The sequence below is a fragment of the Netta rufina genome, assembly GCF_964035555.1.
Source record: "Netta rufina genome assembly, chromosome: 4".
NCBI classification, from domain to species: domain Eukaryota; kingdom Metazoa; phylum Chordata; class Aves; order Anseriformes; family Anatidae; genus Netta; species Netta rufina.
The window spans coordinates 49,103,491-49,128,436 of NC_140127.1; the positions used below are offsets into that span (position 1 = coordinate 49,103,491).

General features: G+C 39.9%; 1 protein-coding gene across 1 annotated transcript in view; it reads left to right on the plus strand.

The window, feature by feature from the left end:
* Positions 1 to 3,450: 3,450 nt before the first annotated feature.
* CHIC2 (cysteine rich hydrophobic domain 2) overlaps positions 3,451 to 24,946 on the plus strand; it is a 30,945-nt gene continuing 9,449 nt past the window's right edge. Inside the window, exons 1-5 of the mRNA XM_084286286.1 lie at positions 3,451 to 3,677; positions 10,192 to 10,246; positions 10,379 to 10,534; positions 24,146 to 24,202; positions 24,369 to 24,428. Coding sequence (XP_084142412.1) covers positions 3,559 to 3,677; positions 10,192 to 10,246; positions 10,379 to 10,534; positions 24,146 to 24,202; positions 24,369 to 24,428 — 447 coding nt within the window. The 5' untranslated portion in view covers positions 3,451 to 3,558. The remainder of the gene's footprint in view (positions 3,678 to 10,191; positions 10,247 to 10,378; positions 10,535 to 24,145; positions 24,203 to 24,368; positions 24,429 to 24,946) is intronic.

Consider the following 24,946-nt stretch of genomic DNA (forward strand, 5'->3'; position numbering starts at 1 on the left):
GAGGCTGGGATGACTGATACCACAAGCAGAAATGTTTAAATTATAGGTAGCACTTTAGATAGCCTTGTGGAGAGCAACGGGACATTTAAGCAGGACAGAGAAGCCAATCTAGAGTTGAGAGGCCTTGTGGCAAGGGAAGGACTGATGTGAGAGGAGTTCTAGGTGGAGAAAAAGCAAAGCACACCCTGATGTGAGTATCCATGGAAGTTTGCTACAGTACCGTAGCTTTTCCCAACTCTCCCTGTGGCATCAAATAAGTAGTAGTCTACTATTTCTATCTTCCCATCTCTGGCTTCTTTACGTCCTATCCTCCCCTACTTGCTCTCATCCCTTGCTTGCTCCCTCTCATCCCTTGCTTGCTCCCACCCACTCTTGTTTTTCTTCTTACTACCCCTCTTCTCTCAATTAACCAGTGAATGAAAAAGACAAGATGTTCCTGCCAGCTTTGCTTTGCTGTCTGGTGGTAGGAGTTCAAAGAACCAGGTTACTCCTGCACCTACTGCTTGTTCTTTGATGCCCTGTTGAGCCCTGTTGGGCTTCTGAAGCCCAGCAACACACTAATTAACAAAGGAAAAGACAGGAGGAAACAGGCCAAAGAATATGGTAACAAGTGACAAGTGAGATGTTAGAGGGCAATAGTGGGAAGAAGCAATGACAAAGGGGGAAGTTGGAAAAAAATACAGACAGGAGAGGAAAAGACAGTAAAGAAAAGAAATATATCAGGTGGCAAAAGAGAAAGGAGAGAATTGGAATAAAGAGCTGCATAAAAAGAAACATGACAATGATTTAGAGTTCCCTTAGATTACGGTATACAGCCCTTACAGAGCAGCTCTTTGGGAAAACATGTACCTTGGTCAAAGAGAGTTGTGTGTGGCACTACTTCTATCTCACTGAACTTGCAGATGCAGAAAACAAATTCACTGGGAAGGCACTCCTGCTTGGAACAGCAGCAAAGTACTCTTCAAACTGGATTTTAAGCCTACTATCTTGTAGGTAGATATAAAGAGAATAAGTGGCTTAAAAAGACAATCAGTATTTTACAATCAGGCATGTTCTGTGGTGGCTCAGAGCAAATGCCACACGGCTGACTCAGGAGTGAGTGGCTGCTGAGGGTCCAGGCGACAGCAGTGGAGAAGGGGTGACTACTTATGTGATACTCGTGAAAGAGAGAAGAGGCCCAAGGCAAGACCTTTGGCAGTGTGTGGTAGGACACCCACTGCGTAAAACAGGGAGTTTACCTACTGTGTCCATGAGTAGTCCAGGAGATGGCTGGTGAGGGTGTTTGGCAAAGGAGACACAAAGACACAACAATCTCATGACTAAGGCAGGTCATTTTTGCCTGAAAAACAAGCTGATAACTGTGCCCATGCGAGATGATGAAAATGTTACTTAAACTGAATATTTCATAGGTGGTTGCTAGCTGTGTGTACTTCGGTGCTAATGGCTGTCCCAGAAGTCAGAGATATCAAAGTAGCTTGTGCTCACTACTACCATCAGTCACGGTGCTTTGAGTACATCGGTTGCTACAGAATGGACAGAGTGCTGAAACATCGTGGGTATCTCAAACTAGAAGTTTAATATTTGTCATAGCTCTTCCTCTCTATATAAATGGAACAGCTGGAAACCATTGAACAGATATTTGTTAGGCGAGTAATGTATACCTAATATGATGATGAAGAATCCTGGGACTTATTTTTTCCTTGTCTTAGCTCAAACCGACCAAATGAGCTAACCAAGCTTGTCACTCCATGCAACACAGGGATCACAGACCTGAAACAGGATAGCTGACTTGTGCAGCTCTGCTACATGGATTGATGTAGGTAAATCCACCCCTTCAAAGTCATCTCCAAGATTTACAGCATGATGCTGTGCAGCATTAACTCCAATTATCTGGTTGCTACTGTGAAACAGTCATTTGGAAAAAAAAAAGTTATCAAATTCATTTGTAGTGGGCTTGCATAAGGAGGCATACCTTCACTGGGTTTCCACCATCTTTTGCCAGTACTAAATTTGGTCCATATTCTCAATTTCAGGACTGTTAGGCAGAAGCAATGAGTCATCAGAACCACAAACTCTAACTTCAATGTGCAAGATATATGCAAGAAGAGTAATTACATTAAAAAAATAATTCATAAGCATACTATTATGAAAGTAAACTATTACTCAGGGGAATTTTGTGTTATTCTGCAGAATTTCACTATTTGGGAAATGAAACTTATTACAAGTAGGTCATGACACAGAAATACGTAGCTTTCCAGTGTGACGGTGATAGATATTATTTTTTTTTCCTTTAAAGACAGTGTCACAGAACATCTCACAAATATACTGCTTCTACCCTGGTTTTACATAGTCAGTAGGCGCTATTACATATTTGTATAGAGTTTATTCCTGAGAAATACACCACAAACATCTTTATGAGTAATGGAGGTTGTGGCAATGTAGTCTTTCTGAAATCAAGCTGATTGGTGCATAGACTCCAATAACAGTACAGGAAAAAAAAAAAAAAAAAAAAAAAAGTGGGTTTCAGAGGAAAAATGATCAAGCAGTGAAGTAATGCGAGGACGGGACTGTTGTGATTAGGATATACAGAGCAAAGAAATGAGGAAAGGAGGGAGGTAGAGTTCTTGTCCTACTCATGAAAAGCAGGTTCAGACCCAAACTGTCTCCTGAAAAGTCTTCCATGTCACCATAACTGCCATATCTACACATTAAACACCTCCATGATCCACCATGATCCACCAGCTCACCGTCCAGTGATAAAGATTTCCTCTACCTTTTAAAATGTCACCTTGCTACTGCTAAATCTCATGCCAGCACTGCCTTCCTGTTACTAGAATAGCCAACAAGCCTACCTGATGCTTGCTGGCAGGCATTTCCCAACTAAACTCTAAGTTTTGGTTATGAGAAACACCAGAATTGAAGGGAGAATGAGAGCCCTGTTCACTTTCAGAGCTCCCTGGTGTGGGAAGGGAGCCTGAAAGGGAGCGATCCTCCAGATTCCCTGTTTTGGTGCTGCAATATCCCCGACAGGGACCGCTCCCCTCTGTGACGGGAGGACTGGGAGGCTACCAGAGGGCTGGCGCAAGGAGCAGACCCACACCGTTGGGTCTTCCCTCAACCGAGCCGAAAACCCCACTAGCCACCCCTCAGCTAAAAACATCCATGAAACCTCCAAAAAGGGACCAAAAGCAGGGCAGTGACACCCCCACCCCGAGCCACAGAGCAGAACGACCCCTTATCCCCGCACCGCCCACCCTCCACTGCCCGCCCCTTTGGCAGCGGCGGGCGGGGCCCCGCGGGCCGGATGTTGTTGTTGTTGTTCCTGCGCCGCCCCTGGCCCCGCCCCCCGCGGAGGGTGACGGGCGCTTCCTCGGGCCCGGCCGCCGCCGCCGCCCCGCCGCGGCCCCTCCGCCACCCGCCCCGGGGCTCCCCCCGCTCCCTTCCCTCCCTCCCTCCCCTCGCTCCCCCGCCCCGGTGCCCTCTCCCCCGGCCCCTTCCTCCCTTTGGTCTCGCCGGCCAAGCCCCGTCCCCTCGCAGCGTCGCCGGCGGGGCCCGGCCATGGCGGACTTCGACGAGATCTACGAGGAGGAGGAGGACGAGGAGCGGGCGCTGGAGGAGCAGCTCCTCAAGTACTCGCCCGACCCGGTGGTGGTGCGCGGCTCCGGGCACGTCACCGTGTAAGGGCGGCGGGGACGGGGCCGGGGGGCCGGGGAGGATGAGGAGGGCGGGGAGGAAGCAGCTGGGGGTGCCCCCGGTGCCAGCCCCAGCCCCGGGGGCGGGTGAGGAGCCCGTGAGGCGCAGCCGATATCGCGACGAGTCGCGAGTAAGGCGTGTGGTCGCGATTGAGTGTGCCACGGGGGGGTTGTGTGCTGCTGAGGAGCCAGCGCGGTGCGGTGGGTAATGCAACAGATCGGGGTGCCTGAGTGCCATCTACTCACGGATGCTGAAATACCTCCCTGGAAACTAATGCTGCAGTGCAAACTTCCACCTAGATGTCTGTGCGTATATATAAACATCAAAAAATATATATATGCATACATATTTATGCATAAACCCATATTTATTCAGGGAACCAGGCTCACAACAGCAGCATAAAAGTGTCAGGGATCATATCCTACAGCCCCGGCTCCCACTAACTGCTTATTTTCAGATGCGGACCTGTCCCTAACCTGGCTTTAATTTCGGATCAGTTTGGTGGCTCTCCGATATGTCGCTGCTCTGGTAATGGGTCGGCGTTACGAAACGCTGGCAGCGAGGCGGTGCAGTTTGCAGGCGGGTTATAAACAGGAAATAAGACGTGGTGGAGAGGCTTGGAAGGATGTGGAGTGGACACGAGGCCGCGTAGGCCCGGTGAGGGAGCAGAAATGTCACCTCAGAAGTATTCAGCGTGTGACTCTGCGTGCCGGTTTGCTGTGATCGAAAAGTTGTTACCATCCAGCGGCTGTCTGGCTTCTGTGAAAACACTCCGGAAGCCTTACGGTGTTTCTGGTGAGCAGGTCGAGAACACAGGCAGTTGCCCTACTGGCAAATGCAGAAAGAAGTGTGAAGAACAGAAATGGAGGCAAATGCTGGCTTCTTCTCCGTACTCGAAGGCAAGTTGTGCAAGGCAAGATCGGGGCCCGTTAATGGCACTGTGAGGAAGCCTGCATGCCGGGCCCATGACTAGCACGGCCTTTGCGGCTGACGGATAGTTGCTTCATTAATTGTTTATTAATATTCACTACATCGTTAGAACATTAAGATCTAACTCAAAATATTAGTTTTATAGGTTTGGGGTGAGTAATTGAATGTGAACATACACCTCCAAAATTAGGCAATTGGATCTTCATCTACTTTGTCACGTTGGGTGTGAACACGGAATAGGATCCGCCACTTTTACCTTTGTACAGCCTATAAGATTTTTGTCAATGATTGAGAAACGTATTATTAAAAGTTAGATCACTGTCAGGATGTTCTCTCAGTGAATTTAAGGAATAGGTCAAGCTGTATGTATATAACTAATTTGTCTTGCCTCGTATAAAACCATCAATATGTCTCGAAGGCCTGGCAAAAACCATCAGTAAAGTAAAGCAAATACTGTATTGATCTCAGCTCTGCTGTTTAAAGAGTTGCTGTCTGCTTCTGCCGCGTGTGTATTTAAACAAAAGCTCTACTTTCACAGTTTCCTGTCATATCTTCTCTGATCTTGTATAGAAGTCATAATGTTGAGTTTGAAACATGTCATTTCCATGACTACAGATTAATGCCAGAAAGGCATTTACTATTACTTGATTTCACCCAACAGACAGTGGAAATGCATGAGAGTCCTCTCTAAGCTGAGTTGTTAAAACCAATCAAAAGAATTAAGGTAAATATTATCCAAACAAAACGCTTGAATGCCTTGGTTTTCCAGGGTTTGGGGTTTTTACGTGGCACAGAGTTATCTTAAACTCACTATTTGGAGCCTGCTGCACACAATTACAAAGCCTCCTTTTAAACCATCGTGTTTTTTTTTTTTTTTGAATATTTAGGTAGATAGTTTGCTGCTCAGGAGTAGTATTTGAGTTTGTCCTTGATTACTGAGGTGATCTCTTATAGTGGCAAGACGCTTGAAAGTTGGGAAAATATAGAACTTGTGTTACTTTACTAAATTGAAAATTCAAGGTATTTCATACTTTTTTTCTAAAATATTGTTAGGGTGGTAGGAGAGGTACATGATGACTGAAATCGCAGAGACCGTTTGTGGTAGTTTGCCAGATTGTGTTTTTCAGTAACTCTTCCTGGGCTTCCTAATTCGTTGACCAGTTGAGACACATTTGCCTTATTCCAGCCTGTATTCATTAGTAAAATTGGGTTTGGTAGCCTTTTGCAGTGCCAGACTGACAGAGAGCTGTTGTGATGTGCTGGGGAACGCCTTCCTGTGCTGTTTATTGTCCTGGTGCATCACGTGTTGATGCAAGGTAGCTCTTGGGAGCAGGAGGGGAAAAGCCCTCACAAAATACACTTTTTTTCACCCAAGTAACTTTCTTTAACTTTCTTCAAGTCTGCCTGTGTGTTTTTGCATTTTATACTCTGTATCAAGGACATGTGAGTGAAAAGAGGGCTATGTAAGAATTACGGATGGGAGAGTTAATAAGACTTGTGGAATATGTGTTTATTTTGTAAGAGCTGTGAATATGTGGAGCGTATTCACAGCTCTTGTGAGAATAATAGAAAAATTATTCTAATAATTTTTCTATTATTGTGAGAACAATAGAAAAATGGCTTAGTGTCTTCACGAGAGATGACAGAGGAAGGAGATAGCGTCTATCAGTTTTACGTGTCAGGAAGATAAGCTGCAGCCTGCAAAAAGGTTGGAGGTAGGCTGAGTCCTGTGCTGTAATCTGTTATCCTTTGATTCCACATCTCACTGCTTCGTTCCCTCCGCTGTTCACAAGGGCAGGAACTCAGCTGAACCTTTCAAGCAGAGACACGTTCGAGAAACACTTTTTCAGGTTCCAGGGCGGTTTAAGGAAGTCCTCCTGTATGAAGCGAGCATGGATCTGCTGAGGACATGGTGTGAAATGAGGAAAAGTGTCGAGAAATGTGTGCCTTGCTGGGGATGGTGCCTTATACTACAGAAATCTGGTGCTATGTGAGGACAGCTGTGAGGAAATGCAGCTCCAAAATATTGATTTCAGGCGCTTGATTTTAACATGCTTTCTGCTGCTTTTTTCCGGAGCGGCTGTATCTTTACCCTGAAACTGTATTAGTGTTGCATGAAGTTTCTAATATTTTAATTTCCAAATTACAGCATGCAGCCGAGTGATTAACGTTGGGATCGTATCATTTACTTACCAAAGCATTTGAAGTATGGAGTCATACTTTGTTCCCACCTACATATGGTAATGAAACTGTAAAATGGAAAGCTCCGGATGATGGTGGTAGCTGGTTAGCTTTGATGTTTTGGTTTAGCAACCCCACCATATATTAAACATTGCCACAAGACTCGAAAATGGAGTCTTAGTCTCCATATTAGTTTTAGGATTATAAATTCACTGAATTGCGACTGTGTTGGTCAGAAGTTTCTGTGCTGGAAATCTGACTCAGTGAGTTTGTAAAAGCAATGTGACTATTTCCAAACAGGAGACTGGGGGAAAATGTTTTGTCCATGCTAAATTCTGGGATGCTTTTATTAAAAACAAGACAAATCTCAGGTAACTCTTAACTCCAGAGCTTTTCAGTTGGGCTGTCTTTGTCAGGTGTATCTCCTGTGACCTGCATTGGTATTTGCTTATATTTGATGAAGCTGTTAACTTCTAAATACTTTTGGATCACACATTCACACAAAAGCCTTGTTTCCGTTCTGCTGATTTCACGGCCAGACCTCAGCATGAGACTGCAATTATGTCCTTCTGAGACTTCGCTGAGAGCAGGGAGACTTCCCTGGGCCTTTGCCCTACCTGCTTATGCCTCAGGGTAAAGGGCTTCCTCAGCACTGCAGGCAGAGGAACAGCAGAAACTGTCTCATCTCATGGTCTGGGGCTCAGCCTCATTTCAGTTTGTGGGCCAAGAGTTGATTTGGACTGAATTATTCTTACGGTAGGCCACTCCCCTATCATCACTGTTTGTATTGAATTCCATTATTCATAGTAAATCTCTTCTGGATGCTGAAGCATCAAGTATATGAAGCTCGTTTTGTGATTCCTTCTTTGAAGATAAGTCTGTTTAGAGAGAATCTGTCTCTGGTGTTGATTTGATGAATTATGTAGTAGAGTGGTGTTACCAGGCTTGGCTGTTTGAGGTCTGTGTGGATCCAAGGGATTTTTTCAGGCCCTGGTTTCCGCTTCAGCATACTGCCAGTTTTAAGTAGCTTAACTAATAAGGCATGACACTTCTTGCTGACATTTACATAACTTTTGCTTGGGCGCTTGGTTTCACTCAGGATTTTGGAGAAAGGTGGGCTGTCTTCTTGTCATGGAATATTCAGCAGGGTTTTCAGTGGTGGAGGCGTGTTTACAATAAGCATGTGGGTGTTTGTTTGTGGGGGAGGTTTTTTTTATTCTGAGATGAGCTGGCAACCTTGCCACGTATTTCTCTGGTTAACGATTTTCACTTGTTGCTTTGTTTTGAGGGGCGTGTAGGGACTGCAGAGCTCCCATTCTAGTTATGAGTACTCTAATCTGCCAGTTAATTTCTGTCTAAGTAAGGTACAGGCTGCAGTCAGCGGCAGGAAGATGACTTGTTTAACTTTTCCTGAAGAACATATGTAGAAATTATCTGGGCATAAAATCGATAAAGCATCCTCCAGCACAATACGCTCTTGCAAACTCTGGCAGCAGACTTTGCTACCTTGAGGTTGCGTGCAAGTCTGGCTGTTCCTGATGTCTGTTCTCTGGGTAGCCTCTGGCATCTGCAGTTGTGTAGGGGGTGATGTGTACTTTAACAATATCTTTCCTTTTGGTGTCTGTTTGTCTGGGAACTTGCTTAACTTCTTTTAAAATCTGTTCGTGCAGTCTGCCTCCATAATCTCAAGTGGAAACAAACTCCGAAGTTTGCTACTTGCAGTTTAAAGAAGCACTTTCGTTTGTCTGTTTTAAACCAATCTCCTCCTAGTTTTGCGAGTGCTCTCTGTTGTGGGATTTGGTGATTAACAGTTAATCATTCACCTGATTCGCTGCTTTCCTGAATCTTTGCACTTTGATCATATACCTCCCCCCCAGACTTTTCTTTTCCAAGTTACTGTCTGCCTTTTGGCCTCATAAAGCAACTTATTCACTTTATTATAGTTTGCTTCCTTCTATCTGCTTTCTCTTAGCTCCACCAAGTCCCCCATGAATACATGGGTACAGGGGGTCCAAATGATGCTCTTCTTAATCACAGACCTAGTGGTGCTCATTATTTTGTTCCCACTTCTGATGGCTGCCGCTATCAATGAGCAATGAGTCAAGAGAATCATGAGTGGTGATAAAAGCTCTCCTTCAAGATCTGTAGCTGGCTAACTAACTTGTAAGCATAGTTTAGATCACCTTTCCCCAGCACATTTTATTTATCTTTAAGCTCACCTGCCACTTGGGTTTTGGCCAGTTGGTTTTGTGAGGTCCTTCAGCATTGCCTCTCCACTGGTACAGCATCTAACTGCACATTGACCGTGTGATGGCTTGGACAGAGTTCTCTGTTGACATGTGGAGTGCTCAGCTTAGTAAGAAAAAGATTGCCTGGGGAATGCCTAGCTGCTCAGTAATCATATTGTGAAAGCAAATTACTTCTCTAAAATCTTCAGCTATGGAAGCTCAACTAAGCTTTTCTACACATGGCTGAGTTGGGTGATGGATCTTGCTGCAGGTATTCAAGTTGAGCAGTTTAATTTCTGATTTGAGTTGTTTGAAGTATCTGATGGTAAGAGTGCTTTTCTGGTTTATATTCAGGAAGTTATTAATTGCAAATTAAATTTTACACGGAGTGCTGTTTACCAGATTAGTAGCCAGTCATACACTCTTATTAGTGGCTTTGCTCATAGAAGCTATACCCCAGACTGGATGGCAGAAAGCGTTTGGGTTTTCTTTGAAATTCATCCATTCATAAATCCTGCCTGCGAACCATTTTCTATCAACTGATAGAAAACAGACTTTTTTTTTTTTTTTGAAGACGAGGTGAAACTTATAATCTGGACCTTATGCAACACAGAATAGTCAGTAATTTTAGCCCATCTTAAGTTACTTGATAGCTTTTTATTTTCAACTGGTACTGTTTTTTTTGGAAAGTAAAATTTAAACCATGTTTTGTTAAGTAGTATAGTGTTCTGAAACTTAATAGTATTTTTTTCTGAATAAGCAAGCTGGTATCGACCCCCTTTTTATGTTTAGAACAGTTACCTAATGTTATTTTTGTCAGAGCCTGCTAAATGAGCTTTTCTTCAAGATACATCTGTACTGGGTGGGGTGCGGGGATCCAAGCCATGGCATTAACTTAGTTCGCCTCCCTTTTTAAGTACTTATAAAGGTTTTGATGAGTTTGGAGAAGAATCAACAGAATGCCTAAAAGTCTATAGGCAGGATTTCAGACTATTTATGGTGGCGTACTTTTGTCTGTTAGGATTATCTTAGCAATTACTTTTAATAACAAACATTTTTTCCTTGAGCTGATTTTGTTCTAATAATACTCTCAGGATTCACATCAGGTGTTTGTATCTTATTTATGATTCTGCTATGATTCTCATTTTTATTTTTACAGGTTTGGACTAAGCAACAAATTTGAAGCAGAATTTCCTTCATCTTTAACTGGAAAGGTGAGTAATGGTGAATAAAAAATTGGAATTCAAAACTTCTGCTATTAAAAAAGCAGGAGTTCAAGGTGTTACGCATTCTAGGAGCAATAACTCGTGCTGCTGTGGTACTAGGAAGTTTGTTTTTTCTTGTAGGTTGCACCTGAAGAATTTAAAGCCAGCATCAGTAGAGTTAACAGTTGTCTTAAGAAGAACCTTCCAGTTAATGTACGATGGCTACTTTGTGGATGCCTTTGCTGCTGCTGCACTTTAGGTTGTAGTATGTGGCCAGTTATCTGCCTCAGTAAAAGAGTAAGTTGAACTATTTTTTTCATTTTCAATGGTCAAAATTCTGTTGGTTTTGTTCTCACTTTGTTTTTTTTTTGTTTGTTTCTTTCCAACTTCAAAAACTGTATGCTAGAGCTTGCTTAGATGGGTTTGATTTTACACATTTTGATCTCAGTTGTCTATTGTACCACTTAAAGCTACAACAGGCCCCAGTCAGAATGCTGAGCTTACAACTCAGTGACTGGTAGTTTTGCTGTCTCTGCTAGAAACACGTACTGTACAGCACGTACTGTTATTGAAATAATTCTCAATGTACTTTTTTAATAGCTTCATCTTCTCCACAGTACCCTGTCTAGCATCATCAGAACTGGGCAATGACTGACAGTTTGTTGTGAGGAGCTTCTAATTACACCGTGGCCTAAATAGCTATGTGCTTTAAAAATATATTTAAGATAGTGATTTATTTTTTTATCTTCCTTCCAAGATGTAGATGAATGTTTTTTTTTTTTTTCTTACATTAACAAATAGAAAGTGTCTTACTTAGAACAGAAGTTCCTTGCATGTGCCTGCTTTTTCACTTCCTTTCCCCCAGAGTACATAATTAGGTCACCCTCTCATCTCTTCAGTTTCCATATACATAAAAATTCTTTGGCTAGTCCTATTTTGCTTCTTTGCAAGAAGTTCTTATGCCTCTGCATCCTCTCCTCACTATTGGTGCTGTTAGTCTCTCCATTTTGTGGCAAGGCTTGTGTGTGTTCTATTTTGTGTAATATCCCTTTATACTAAAAATTGTTGTACAGTACATTGAACACCATTGTGCTTTTCTTTATCAAAGTCCTCATTTTACACAGTTGGTAAATCAAGCTGTTCTAAAGTTGACAGTGACCATACGTTTCTGCAATATGGCCCTAAAATTTTCCTTGCACGTCTTCTCGATACTGATCGAGCATTTGCAGTTCTGGGCTTCTGCACAAATGCATGCATGCTCAAGCAGGTGGCGTTACTAAAACCAGAAGCTGGGCAAGCTGCTTTTGTAGTCTTAAGTATCAGTGGTAGCATTAGATGCTGCAAAAGCAGTGTGTAGAGGCCTGAAATCCCCATGTATTGGAAAGAAAAAAAAAGGACGATCAAAGCAGAACAAAACTTGTACACATTTCTTTTCTCCTCTAACTTTGTGTAGAGCTTAATGATTAGTCCCTCCAAGGGGTTACTTATGACTGGTTTTAATTGCGTACAAAATAGCCTGCTGGTAATGTTGGAATCCAATTAAAAAAAATATAGTTGTTGTCAACATGAATTATATCAAGCCCTTGGTTTTACATCTTCAAGCTCTCATGAACTAGTGAGTTTTCTGTAGGATAACCGTATGTCCTGGACGTCTACTGCAAGAAATCAGAATTTGTTGATTGCATCAACGGATAAGTTAGTAATCTAACTAGCTTGCAGAGAAGACTACCTTCTCCATTCCAAGCTTCATTACAAACAATGGTTTGTATGGCTGCTGTCAATTTTTAAGTTATAAAGGAGAAAGCTTCTGGTGCTCTTTAGTTTGAGCTGTTTTCTCACATAATGTGCTGTTGTAGCAGGATGTAACATATAACATGTGTAACATGTGACATCATCAGCTTTTGGCAAGATGGGGTGATGCTTCCAGCTCTCATTTTCTGACCTGGTGCCTTAACCTAATCTTAACCTAATACTAAAAGTCACTAATTATCAACATTCTGACTTTGTTAAACAATGTATTTAAAAAAAAAAATGCCAAGGGCTTGTAGCATCTGGGGCTAGGAAGCAGAGTTTGAAGCTGAGGAAGGAGGTACTGCATAGGAACCTAGTGAAGCAACAGAGAAGTGCTTCAGTTGAAGTTAGCTTGGAATAGGAGTTAAGATAAGCTCTCTTCAAAAGTGAAATCTGGAAAAAAGTATGTGGATACTCTGTTCAGAGGAGATGGTTTAAGGAACTTCACACATTTTCCAGCACTTAAAGTTGGGTGACTCATGCTGGACTTCCAAGCTTGAGTCTTGATGAAAATATGGGTAAGACTCAGCTGCCTAAACAAAATGTCTTGTATCACTGTGGATGGCCTGAAGCCTTTCTGATTGCACCAAATACATATGTTTAGGCAGTTTGATTACTGCCCCAGAATGAAAATCCGGTAAGTTAATTAGATCTTATGGCAACATCATTTATCTGTAACAGCAGTGCAACAAATAGATGTCTGCTTATGAGCTTGTCTTTTAGAGAACTCAGAACTCGGTGTCAGTTGGACATCCGAAGGGTATAATACAGAGAGGAATTAATTGACTTCTTTTCTTAACGATGAACTGAAAGGGACAAGAATCCTTTCCCAGATTTAAACTCTTAATACTAGACCTGACTGGGATAGATTTTTTTTTTCTTTCCCCTGGTTGAGCAGATAAGGAGGAAAGTTGTAGAATATTTTCAAGGACACAGTTGCAAATTCTAGTATAAGAAACAAGCAGAGGAATTTGTAATGATTCTAGTCAGGGCTACTATTCGTGGAAAAGCAGTGAAAAGTTACTGCTGCTTGTGTTGCTTGAATAGGTATATATGAATTCAAGTTTGTACCTTAGTAGAACAAGATTAGGCAAGCAGAAAGATTTTAATCCTTTAAATTCCTTGTACATTGAATTACAGGTTTTGTACTCCCTAAGATATCAGTACTGACTTGTGTCCAACATGTTGTAAGATTTTTCTTTTATAAGGGACTTCCCATCAGTTTACGTCAAAATGCTGTGACAAGTGCAGGAGGTGACCCTATCTTTTTTTTCTCCAGAAGTGGAGAAAGTAAGATTGCTTGGTGTGAGTTACCTGAAGCTGCACAGCAAACTGACAGCCTGGTTCATCTAGGTTCTAATTGGTGAACTGATCAGCAGATTCCTGCAAAACTGAAAATAGGCAATTTAGTATACTTTCCCTAAAAAAACCTTAAATCTATGGACTGTTCTGCTAGTGCCACGGTTCTGTTCATACATAGCAGATGAATATATTTAGCACAAAGTTATAACGTTTGAACTGTTGTACTGCTTGTCTCTGACTTTACTGTGTCTTGGAAGAAAGTTCTGTGTAGTCACAGCAGCCAGTATTCACTTCTTGAGAAAACCAGGCATCCAGGTTGACATGTGCCTGTTTCTTTCCTTCTTTTAGGTATTCTTCCCTAGTGATTCAGGGTAGGAGTATGTTCACATGTAGAACTGAAATCTGTGTAGAACTTGCAGAGCTTGTTTTAATTATTCAAGATAAATATACCAGCTTCATCTTGGCCCTTCAGATGGCTTGTACTGCTGGCAATTCCTAACTGCAAATGGTTTTCTGTGTAAGTAGAAGACTAACCCAGTTGTTCTGTTGAATTGCATACACAGTGATGCAACAAGTGGGAGTTTTTCTCAGGCTTAAGTTTTTATTAAGTGAAATGTCGATTTCAACTATAGAATCGCTGATTTTAATACAGGAGAATAATTTTTCACAGAATGACCAACTAAGAAATGTCTCTTCATAAGGCTGAATCAGTCTGACATACTCTTAAAAGTTTCTCTGAAGAAAAGAATAACACAAATTTAAGGTTCACATAGACAAAATGAATACTACAGTTTCACAGTTTTTAAAATTTGAATGATTATCTTAATTTTTCTCTAGTATGTTTACTACTTTCATTAACTCTTTAAATTCAAATGTAGGAATGCTATCACAAATGTAAATGGCTTTTGAAAGTACACACTTCTGGTGATTGGCCATATAATGAGAATCTATTTATTGTGTAGTGCAAAATGAGTTATGAGTTTTGTCTCCTTAATGCAGCAGGTGCTTGAAAATATAAATTTATTAAATCGCAGACATTTGTAAGCTTGACTGTTAATTATATCACTTTAATGCACTTCCATGCAACAAAAGCTTTCCCCTTGCTGTATTTTTCGTCTCATTGCTTTGTTCAATGCTAGTATTGGAAGTCTTTGTACGGTATTGTTTCTTTTCTTCTTTTGCATTGAGGTATCTGAGAAAAAGCCTGGTACTCCTCACCAGTAGAATAAATGTTTAATTTGATTCAATATCTGACTGCCTTTTTCCTTTTATGTGGTCTTGATTGGATTTAGATGAGTAAAAGCTGCAAGGAAATTGCAGGAAATGCGGTCCCTCATTTGCAGATCTAGATTGTCAATGATCTTCAGCAGTTGTACTCAGATTGTACCATCCTTTCTGGGACAAGTTCCAGATTGTACAAATGGACATTAAGTCTTTAAGTTTTTGTTCTTTAAATAAAAAGAATGACATAGTGAATTATAATTCAAAAAGCACTATAGCTGGAGGTGCCCATTTGAAGCCACTATTTCAAATGATTTGACGTTCATTTTCCGTATTAACTAAGTGCTGTAGTTCCTGATGTGTAAATGGGATAAATAATTTCAACAGAAGCAGTAACAATGAAAGCTATGATAGAATGCTAGCTTTTAAGAAATCTGGAGGTACTGCAATTCTACATGCAAATTGCATGTTTTGGAAGGTACATAGGCAATCTCTTAAAATGGGTAGAATGAGATATTTAAGGGTGATCTGAACTAATACTTTCAAGAGCTGCTTGTTTATTTGTGAATTCACACAAAGCTGATGAATACTGCTTAAACCCCATTATTAATTGTCACTTACATAGCAGTTTACATCTTCAAAGTGCTGTATAAACATAAGCTAATTACAACTTTCAAAGCGTTGATTAAATTAAATATGTGGTGGAGGAGCTAGAATGAATTTGTGGTTGATAGTGATGTTAAAGCACATTAGCTCAGTTTATTGCAGCTATGAAAACATTTAACTGATTTTCAAAACTGAAGAAAAATTTTCCATTCTGCCTTTCTGCCAGGGACTTGGCAGTAGAGATGCTCTGTTACGATAATACTTTTCCAAACAGCTCTGTGCGATGATTACATTAAACTGAAGGGGCTTTGTTTTTTATTTCTTAATACATTGTAATTTAATTTGGAAGCACAAAACAAACAAAAAAAAACACCAACACATTTTATTTATCCTAACTTGAAAACATGCAAAGTCTATATGGGGTCTAATCAGCTTAGTAAAACTTCTTAAAGTAGAGTTTGTATGCGTCGAATATACATTCTTGTCCATTGTCTTCAAATTATATTCACAAGTTTTTAAAATCATCTCATTTCTAGTATTGGTTATAAAATGAAAATGGTAAAAAAAAAAAAAAAAAAAAAATTAAAATTTGTTCTTCAGTGTTACTCTAGTCAAAAGAGTCACTAAATCCTCCTCTTACTGAACTTACAGGAGCCAAGTGTTTGCAGAACGTAATAAATGTAAAGTCATCACATGTATAACTCCATTATTTTTTTTTCTGCCTCTGTTTTTCAGAAGTTTTATTTACCTCAGAGCACCCCATAAAGAGTTTTCATGTGCTTTTCTGAAGGGTGGAATAGTGAGTCGGTGGGTAACAAGGTGTGGGAGCAAATAGTTCTGCTATGTCTTTTAATTTGCAAGCTTATCTGGAGGGTAGGGCAATAAGCTTGTCATGAAGAATACTTCCAAGTATATGTAAGTCACAAAATAGTAGTTTTGTTTCTTTAAAGGTCAAATATAAATACATATTTCAAGAATAAGTATTCTGAAGTTAAACTTGTAATTTCTTAGGTTCTTAATTACAAGTTTCATGTTAATTGTAAATGTTGCATGTATCTTTAGTTTCCATAGTGAATATTCTAAATGCCGTTTAAAATCTAATAGCATTTGTAAAGGAGAAATCTCTCAGCATTTTAATATTTATCAAAATAATGCTTTCCATGCTACAGAGCCTTTTCTATTGTGATGGCTAAGGTATATAGAGGGAGCCACAGATAGTGGTGTATTTTGGTTTTAGGATTGCTTTCTGTGTCCTGTTTGACATGTTTCTGAACAAATATGAATTGGCTGAGATTCATGTAGCGAAGGCAGACCATTCTTACCATGCTTTTTCAGAATAACTAGCTGGTTGTCAGATCTGGACGTCGGGTTAGGAAGGGTCATTTGTAGGGTTCTGTCCTTAGCAAGTTGTAGGTGATGCCAAATAAGGGAGCATATACAGACTCAAGGGAAGAATTAAACTCCAAAACTATCTGAAATTGATATGTTAAACTTAAGTAGGAAGTATTTCATTGAACTTCATGGACTGTGGTACTGAAAATAAGAAACTAGAAATGACCTGCTGGCAAGCATGAGGTAGTGACGTTTCTGTGCCTCTTCTCTTGCTTTTCTTCAAAATGGCCTTGCATTGGGTTATGTTCTCTTTTTCAGTTTATTGAAGGAAACTAGGATAAAATGATATTCTCTGCATAAATGGAGCACTCTAGTAACTCAAGCACTGCATATAAAATAGTTTTATTCCAAATGAGAGAGAACAAAACATGAGTAAACAGTTCAAGAGACAAGGCTGCTAAGGAAAGTGGTGGAAGGGTGAGGGAGGCAGTTCTTCTGCAGAAGAAAAGACCATTTTATTGTTCTCCATAAAAATAACGTTTGAAATTTGGAACAAATTTGCTGACATTTGGAACAACAATGATGATAGTGATGGATTTTTTTAGAGTAGACAGATCTATTTTTTCCAATTTGTTTAATGAACTATGGGATCAGCATGCCTGGGATTCTTGTGGTTAGGCCCTAGGCAGGCAGGACACGACAGGCCATTCCTTTCAGAGGGGTCATCCTCTTCAACATGCACACAGGATTTTGTGGGGCCTGCTAAAGTTAGTTCACTACCTTATGCTGCCTTTCACGTAACTTCTCTTCCATTCTTGGCCCCTTGTCCTTAGATGTTCCCAACAGCAGGAATCAAATGCTTCCTATTAATAAATGAAACCTGGGATTGTTCCTAGGAATTGCAATAATTTGTATTGAGGAATTATTTGTACTTTAAGGAAGGTCCATGGCGAGCGTTGGTCCTGTATTGTATGTATAACAATTCCTAGGCGTTATGAGGATGTTGCAGGCGCTGTGGGTAGTTTGGAAGTTAGGAAAACTTTATAATAAAGATGTAAGCTCTTCCCTGCCAGCTGGCTTGAAGTGAATGGGAATATTTCTGGGCACAGTTACTTTTTCTAATACAGATGTAACCTGAGATTCTTCAGTTTTTCTACCTACACTGGCCTTGAACTATATTCCATAGCATTCTACTAGATACTTTGGAAATACATGACTGCAATCCAAACTTAACATCTTTGTAACTTTAAAAAGGGGGATGGAGGTAAAATTTTCATCTGTGTTCAGTTTACAACTTCCCACAGTAGACAATACCAGATGAGTTACTTGGTAGAGATGCAGTTCTTTTTTCATTCCTGCTATGGTCTATTCAGTCTTCCATGTTCATTTTCTGTGGCCCTTTGTAAGAGTGTTCACCTTCATCAGGAGGTGAACACCTTTCGTTGTCATGCCCAGTTGTTCCCTTACAATGACAGATTTAGAGCTGGAATTTCATCCTAGTTAAGATCTTGATGCTTCGGAGATCAAGTCAACGTGTATCTGCCCATTAAAGGGAGTTTTCTACAACCCAGGCCTTCTCACGGGAAGTATGCTAATTTTCCCAGGGTCAAGACCATTTCCACTACAAGGCTTTTCCATGGCAGGGACTGTCCAGAGCAGTTGGCTCTACTTACTGTCATTTTATGAGCGAAGATAGGTCACCAAACAAGAAGAGCTAGCTAACTCTTAACATTATAACCAAAGTATCTTTTGGCCTTAGCATCTTGAGTCTTCTGGATTGTCTGTACTTGAGAGGAAACTTATATAGGACTCTACCAATCAAATTTCAGGAGCTTTTCTTGGTAATTTTCCTCTCTATCATGTTTCTTCTGCAGACCAAATTTTGGATGCTAAAGATACTTTAGAAGCAGTTCATTGCACTGCTGTTGATGTGAGCTGAGTTGGTAACTGCTGATTCTGTGCCATGAATTTAGATAATGTTCACTTAGTAACCATCAGTACACTGTACCAAAAAATCCATCAGTACGTTACAAAAGTGTTGGTACAATGTACCATCAGTCTGTTGGTAATAATGAAATGTATGTTCTCCGTTGTTGCTCTGGATAATAGGCACAGGTTCTACATACATTCTCCTTTCTCTACCTCTTTCATGATTTAGTGCTTTCTTAAACAGTCTTAGAGTTTGGGAATCAAGGTAACCAGAGTCTCTGAGGAATATGTATTAGGTTTTTGGCTTAGCTTTTCAAAACCATTACAGGTAATAATGTCAAATAACACTGCTTGTCCTCTTTATATCGGCAGGCAATGACAGGATAGTTTGGGTTGGAATTAAAGACCACCTAGTTCCAATCCCTGGCCATGGGCAGGAGCTCCTCCTACTAGACCAGATTGCTCAAAGCCCCATCCAGCCTGGCCTTGAACACCTCCAGGGATGGGGCATCCACAGCTTCTGTGGGCAACCTGTGCCAGTGCCTTACCACCTTCATAGTGAAGAATTTCTTCCCTATACCTAATTAAAATCTACATTCTTTTAGCTTAAAGCCATTACCCCTTGTCCTATCATTATGCTCCATGTTAAAGAGTCCCCCTCCATCTTTTCCGTAGACCCCATTAAGTGTAGGAAGGCTGCTATTGGGTCTTCCTGGAGCCATCTCTTCTTTTGGCTAAATAACACCGATGTGGTACAAGAGACTGTTTTGGAAAGTAGTTGATCTGATTCAATTAATTAGACTTTGAATTTGCCTGTCCTTGCGGTACGCACTCAGGCTTGAGAACAACAACCATGCAACTTAGGTTAGTTTGTGGATCATGTTTGTGTTTGGGACAATATCCTCAGGGCTGCCTTTTAGAAGGGGAAGTTCCCTGAGGTCAGAGTGATGTCTGTGAGGTCAAAGTTGCTTCTGCTCCAGAATTTTGGTGAAGATATTTCTTTGCCTCATCAGGAAGTTTGATCATGGGGCTAACTTTCTGCTCAAAATCATCTGTAAGATGAGATGTAGCAGTAATAATACTCTTGGGCAAGGCAGCTATTTCAAGATCTTATGAAAAGCATGAGGTAGCTACATTTATTTTCAGATACTCTTCAATCCATGTAATATGGGTTTTGCTCACGTTCTTGCATTGATGCTGCAGTGGCTTCTGATTTGAGCACACTGTAGCTAATCTTTAGTAAGAAGTGTCCCAGCTACTAATAAGAAAGATGGTGCAAGATACACCTATGTGGTCTAACAGACAGGGTCTGAAATCAGCTCATCTTTCATCTACATCCTCTTTGCCTTTCACAAATAGAGAATTCCCCAGTAAGATGGGAAACTTACCAGTTTACAGTTCCTGAAGAGTTTGTGTATGATGTAGTCTCAGCACAGATAAAGATGCCTTTTAGTTCAGTTATGTATGTTTTGATTACAACATTGACATTTTTGATGTGCCACCAGAGTAGGACTTTAAATTGTTTAGACCTCTTCCACAGTCCACAAAGTACAAACTCTACAGAGAGCATATTTTAGTGCTAGGAACGACCAACCAGCTGTGTAGCAGCACTATCTTCAGTACCAGGACTTTTTCATCCAGTTTTGTTTGTAGTTTTCTAACAGAAATATGGTTCATTGATACTCGATAGTGCATCAACATTAACTATATACCCACACTTTTGATCCAAGTGTACTTTTTAAAATTCAACGAAAGAATAAATCTCTGAAAGCATTTGGAGTGATAACTAAATTGCTTGGGTATTAATTTTGTAGACCAGTCTGTCTTTGCTTGCAGAATGAACAGATTCCTGCTTCCATCCTTTTTTCCTTCGAGTGAAAGGCGATGGTGTAGTTCAGAGTTCTGACAGGATCCTTAGCTTTTCTTACATGGGGTACAATACAACTTCGGGTTGTATGACAATCAACAGAAACCTCCTTAAACTGATATCCTTTTATTTTGAAATTTGAGCATGAAGTGTATTTTTTCAAGGTGTTATTCAAAATTATTAATACTTCATTGTGGTAAAGTTTTTATAAAAATAATTTGAAAATAATTTTTTCAGCTGCAAAGTCAAAGATCAAATGAATGTAGAGAGAGATTTTTCTGTTGTTACCAGACAACTATGGATAAAATTGATAGCGTTGAAGTGTTACTGTTTATCTTGTATCCCCACTTAAATATTTAAGGCAAAGGAGGTAATCAAATTAGCACCATTTTGGGTGTCATGTAAGACCTTTTGTTTAATACTGTCTAGTCCCTCACTGATTTACAGCAGGAGCTCAGGGAGCCTTGGCCCATTCACAAGTACCGTTTGGTGCAGCATGCATGTTCCAGGTCAGGCACTGCAGGAAGGGGCCTTGTGGCTGCACAAACTCCCACTCCAGATCACAACTGCATCTGGAACTGCAACCTAACTTCTCTAGACACTGCAAAGACGTAAGAAAAAGATACTGCATTTGATAATCCAGGTAACACTTTGTTACTGCCTTATTTCTCCATTAAAAGTTCATAACTTTCCCAGTGTGTTTCATCTTTAAGGGCAAAACTTTTTTTTTTACTATTTTAATTGGGAGCAACTGGAGTTGGTAAACATGTATTATGAGTTGGGCTTCTTTGGTAGTCCAGTTTTTCAGGAGGAGACTGTCATATATCAACATCTCAAAAGAATCAGACATCTTACAGAAATGTTTCATTATAGATTGCATCTAGAAGAGGCCTATTTCAGAAAATCGTGTAGATAATATTAAATACTATCTTCCTTTTCACAGAATATGTGACAAAGCATACTTTCTTATCATTGGTATGCTAAAAAGTATACTTGAATTGCAGTTTCAGCTTTGCTCAAATATTGGTGTGAGTTTTTTAAAGAAAAAAAATGTAAAAGCTGGTTAGTATTAAATCTTCCTAATAAGCAAGTCTCTCTTCCACTTAATTTGTGCTTTTGTTGTGGCTAACAAATAATTTGCTGTATAGGTTTTTCTGTACACCATTGATAGAATATATAAGCTTGTCATCCTAGTGTGCTGGAAATGCTACACTCAGATCAAGTGTTCCTTTCTGGTTTTGTATATCCTCACCTGCTCCTCACTGTAAATCATTGAGATGTCAAGAGCAGTGATTAATTAAGCTGCACGTGCAAGTGCTTTTTTTCACCTGTCAAGTAGGAAGAAAACTTACTATAGTGAATTGTGGGATGCTGTTTAATTCATTTCTTTTTATTCCAAACTCTGAGGTTCGCAGAAATATTTTACAGTCTAATTTTCATTAACATTTCAGTTTATGGATAATATGGCCTGATTTTATGGCCGAATATCCCAAGTTACGCTACAGGAGGGGCTGGATGCGAGGCTTCGGGAAAGCAAATAATCGCGGTGGCGAGGCGGCCCGTGTTTTTATCTAATGCTAGTCAAATGACTTTAAACTGGCTTCTTGTTCAAATAAACCAATTAATACTGCATAACTACCTATCAATTTCTTATTTATGTGTATGTATTGTAATATATGTGTAATTTTATTGGAATTTGAAAAGCTTAGATGTTTTTCACACCCCTTTGGGCAAACAATGAAATTAAATTGTATAGTGATCTTAATCTATTATTAAAAGGTCCTGGAAAGGAAGATTACAAGGTAGATTCAGGTTTTGAATCGGTTTTGCCATTGGTTTAGCAGCGGGTGGGCAGGCAGATGCCTGCTCAGAGTAGAACCTATTGCCATTTTTCACCATTGATAGAGTAGCCTTTCAGAGTCAATGAGCTCTGTCAATGTGAGCTTGTCAAGGCTACAACTTCATAGACCTGAGAGGCGGTTTGAGAGGTCAGCCCTTTTCAGGTTTGCTGTGATGCAAATGAACTTTAATGCTTAAACAACTATTGGAATTTTTATGTCTGCTCCTTGTTCTTTTTTCTTCACAAAGTCATTGACGAGACATTCAGTGCTTTTTAAATTGGAAGTTGCATTGTGCTAAAGACCTAGTACAGATTTACGGAGGGCTGAAAGCAGTTAGATCATGTTCTTTTCATGGTGCGATTAGAATCAAATCGATTTCCCTACAGCCTTCAGCATTCAGATGGCAATTTTAACAAAGCTTGGGGGCTAGACAAGGGACAAAACGACTGAACTGAATGTTAATTACACTCTGCAGCCTTATTTTCTTTTGATTTGGAGCTGACTGGCAACTAAATTAACAAAAGTGTGACCATAACTGCTGCCCTATTTTCATTTAAAAGGAGAGCAGACTCTAAAAGGCTATCTTTACAAAGAAACAAGTGAGGTCTGCTGATTATTGTTAAAGGGCACTGTCTTTAAAAACATAATAATAACAATAACCCTCAAAATACTCAATTCCGAACTGAAGTGATAAATTAGTCATTGGCACATCCACCTTTTGGATAATTCCCTGACTTGCGCTTTTTAAAATACAGCGTAATAAAAATTCAGCACACTGATTATTTATAGATAGCCATGATCTAATTTTTAATCATGTGACCACAGTGCATGCTTGGATGCTACCGCAATACTGCACCGGAGGCTAACTGGAGTTTTAAAAGCAAAATGTTAGTATTTGATGGGAAAGGAATAATTTGTTGTCCAATTTTTATTTCGTTCAGATGTTCTTCTTTGCTGGGCCGGCATTTAGTTTGATTTGTTAAGGTTCATTTACAGTACTTGTATTTTGTAGTAATAACAGCAAGATGCTTTCTCATCCCTTCCCCTCACCCCTCTGTGCCTTGTAAGGAAGCTGCAGCTGCACAAAGTTGTATTTGATCCTTGTCATTGCTCCGTCCTTTTGCACCTGCAGCTCTGTTGGTCTCATCTTAACACCTGGCACCATGAATTATCCTCTATTTATTCATAGTCAGTAGCAAATCCCATTTAGAGCTAAGCAGTATATATTCTGGCAGTCAAATGACCATAAATGTCAGAATGTATTTCTCAAATGTAAATATAACTGAATAACTATATTCAAAATGCCGTGAAACTTTACAGCACAGAAAGTCCTTTAATGCTGGCGTGTGTAGTCTTAAAGCTGTGAAGGAACAGATTTCAGAATCCTCTATCTGAAGTGTCAAGTGTGGTAAAGACAGGCAGTAAAACTTGGCTTGAGGCTCCTATATACAGGATTTGCTCTTTATACAAATCCTAGATTTTGTAAGTTAAATTTGTGCAAGTTACCATAACTTTCTGCGTTTGGTTATTTGCTCTCTAGAATCTCGATATAAATGTAACTTTTTTTTTTTAATTTTATTTTCTCAAATAGACTATTGTATATCTGTACTTGACGTAGTAACATTCGTTGGTTCAAATACCAGCCTTGTAAGAAGCAGTGTATTGAGACCACGGGTACTAGGGAGCAGTGTTTATGCTTGCATTTATACTTGGATCACTTTAAAGTTTCTGTAGTAGGTTTTGAACCCGTAGCTGCTATAAAAACATATGTGAGAAAAGCTTTTGTTCCAAAATGGTTAGATTTTTCTACACCGTTTTGAAGATAGTTATTTGGGTGTCACGAAAAGTTGTTTTCTGCGCTGGTTACTATTTAATACCAGGGAAGTTTTGATAGTACTACAGACCACCCTGTACTCAGTCACTGTCCTGTACCTCTCTCCTTTTCACACAAAAGCAGCTGCAAAACAAAGTTTTTCTAAAACCACTCAAGAGTAAAATTCTTTCTCATTTGTCTTCCAGACACGAAGATCGATTGAGAAGTTATTAGAATGGGAAAACAATAGGTTATACCACAAGGTGAGTGCCGCAGGGAGCAGCTTCGTACTGTTGGAGTTTGAATTGCACAGTATGGAAACAGATGCTTTTGTTGAACGAAAAATATGAAAGGTGGACAAATGGGCTAGTCTGTGTGCTGCAATAAAATACAGCTCATTTTTCTTCTTTTTCTTTCCTCCTTGTCTAGCTGTGCTTGCATTGGAGACTAAGCAAAAGGAAATGTGAAACGAATAACATGATGGAATATGTAAGTTAAAGGGCTGTTTTGTGAGTTTCTCTATTAAATGATCATTTATTTTGCTTCTGATCTTATTCTTTTCATGATTATTAATCAGCAAAGGTGTCAGGAGCTTAATCGCCTGAGTGCAAGGATTTTCTACGGTTCACAGATGCATGGTTTCATGTGCAGGACTGATTTATAAAGTTATGAATGACTTGAAAACAAGGCTTCACTGTGTTCTAAAAAATAATAAATTAATTGCCAAGATAAAATAGCTCGAACATGTGCTGATGGAGTGTGAAATTTTAGATGCTGTATAAAGAATAACCACAACTTTGGTTACGCAGCAAGTCAGATATGGCTGTTTTATATGATGCTAATCAAGTCTAAAAGTATGGAAGAAGACCTTTCAACTAAGCTGTTGGAGCTTAAGAAACCTTTAGCCTTTTTAGATTTTAACTGCCCCTTACCTCAACTGTCTTGAAAGTATCTTTATCTCAAATCGGTGTTGCTATAAAATACTCTTAAGTCACTCTAAAATTAAA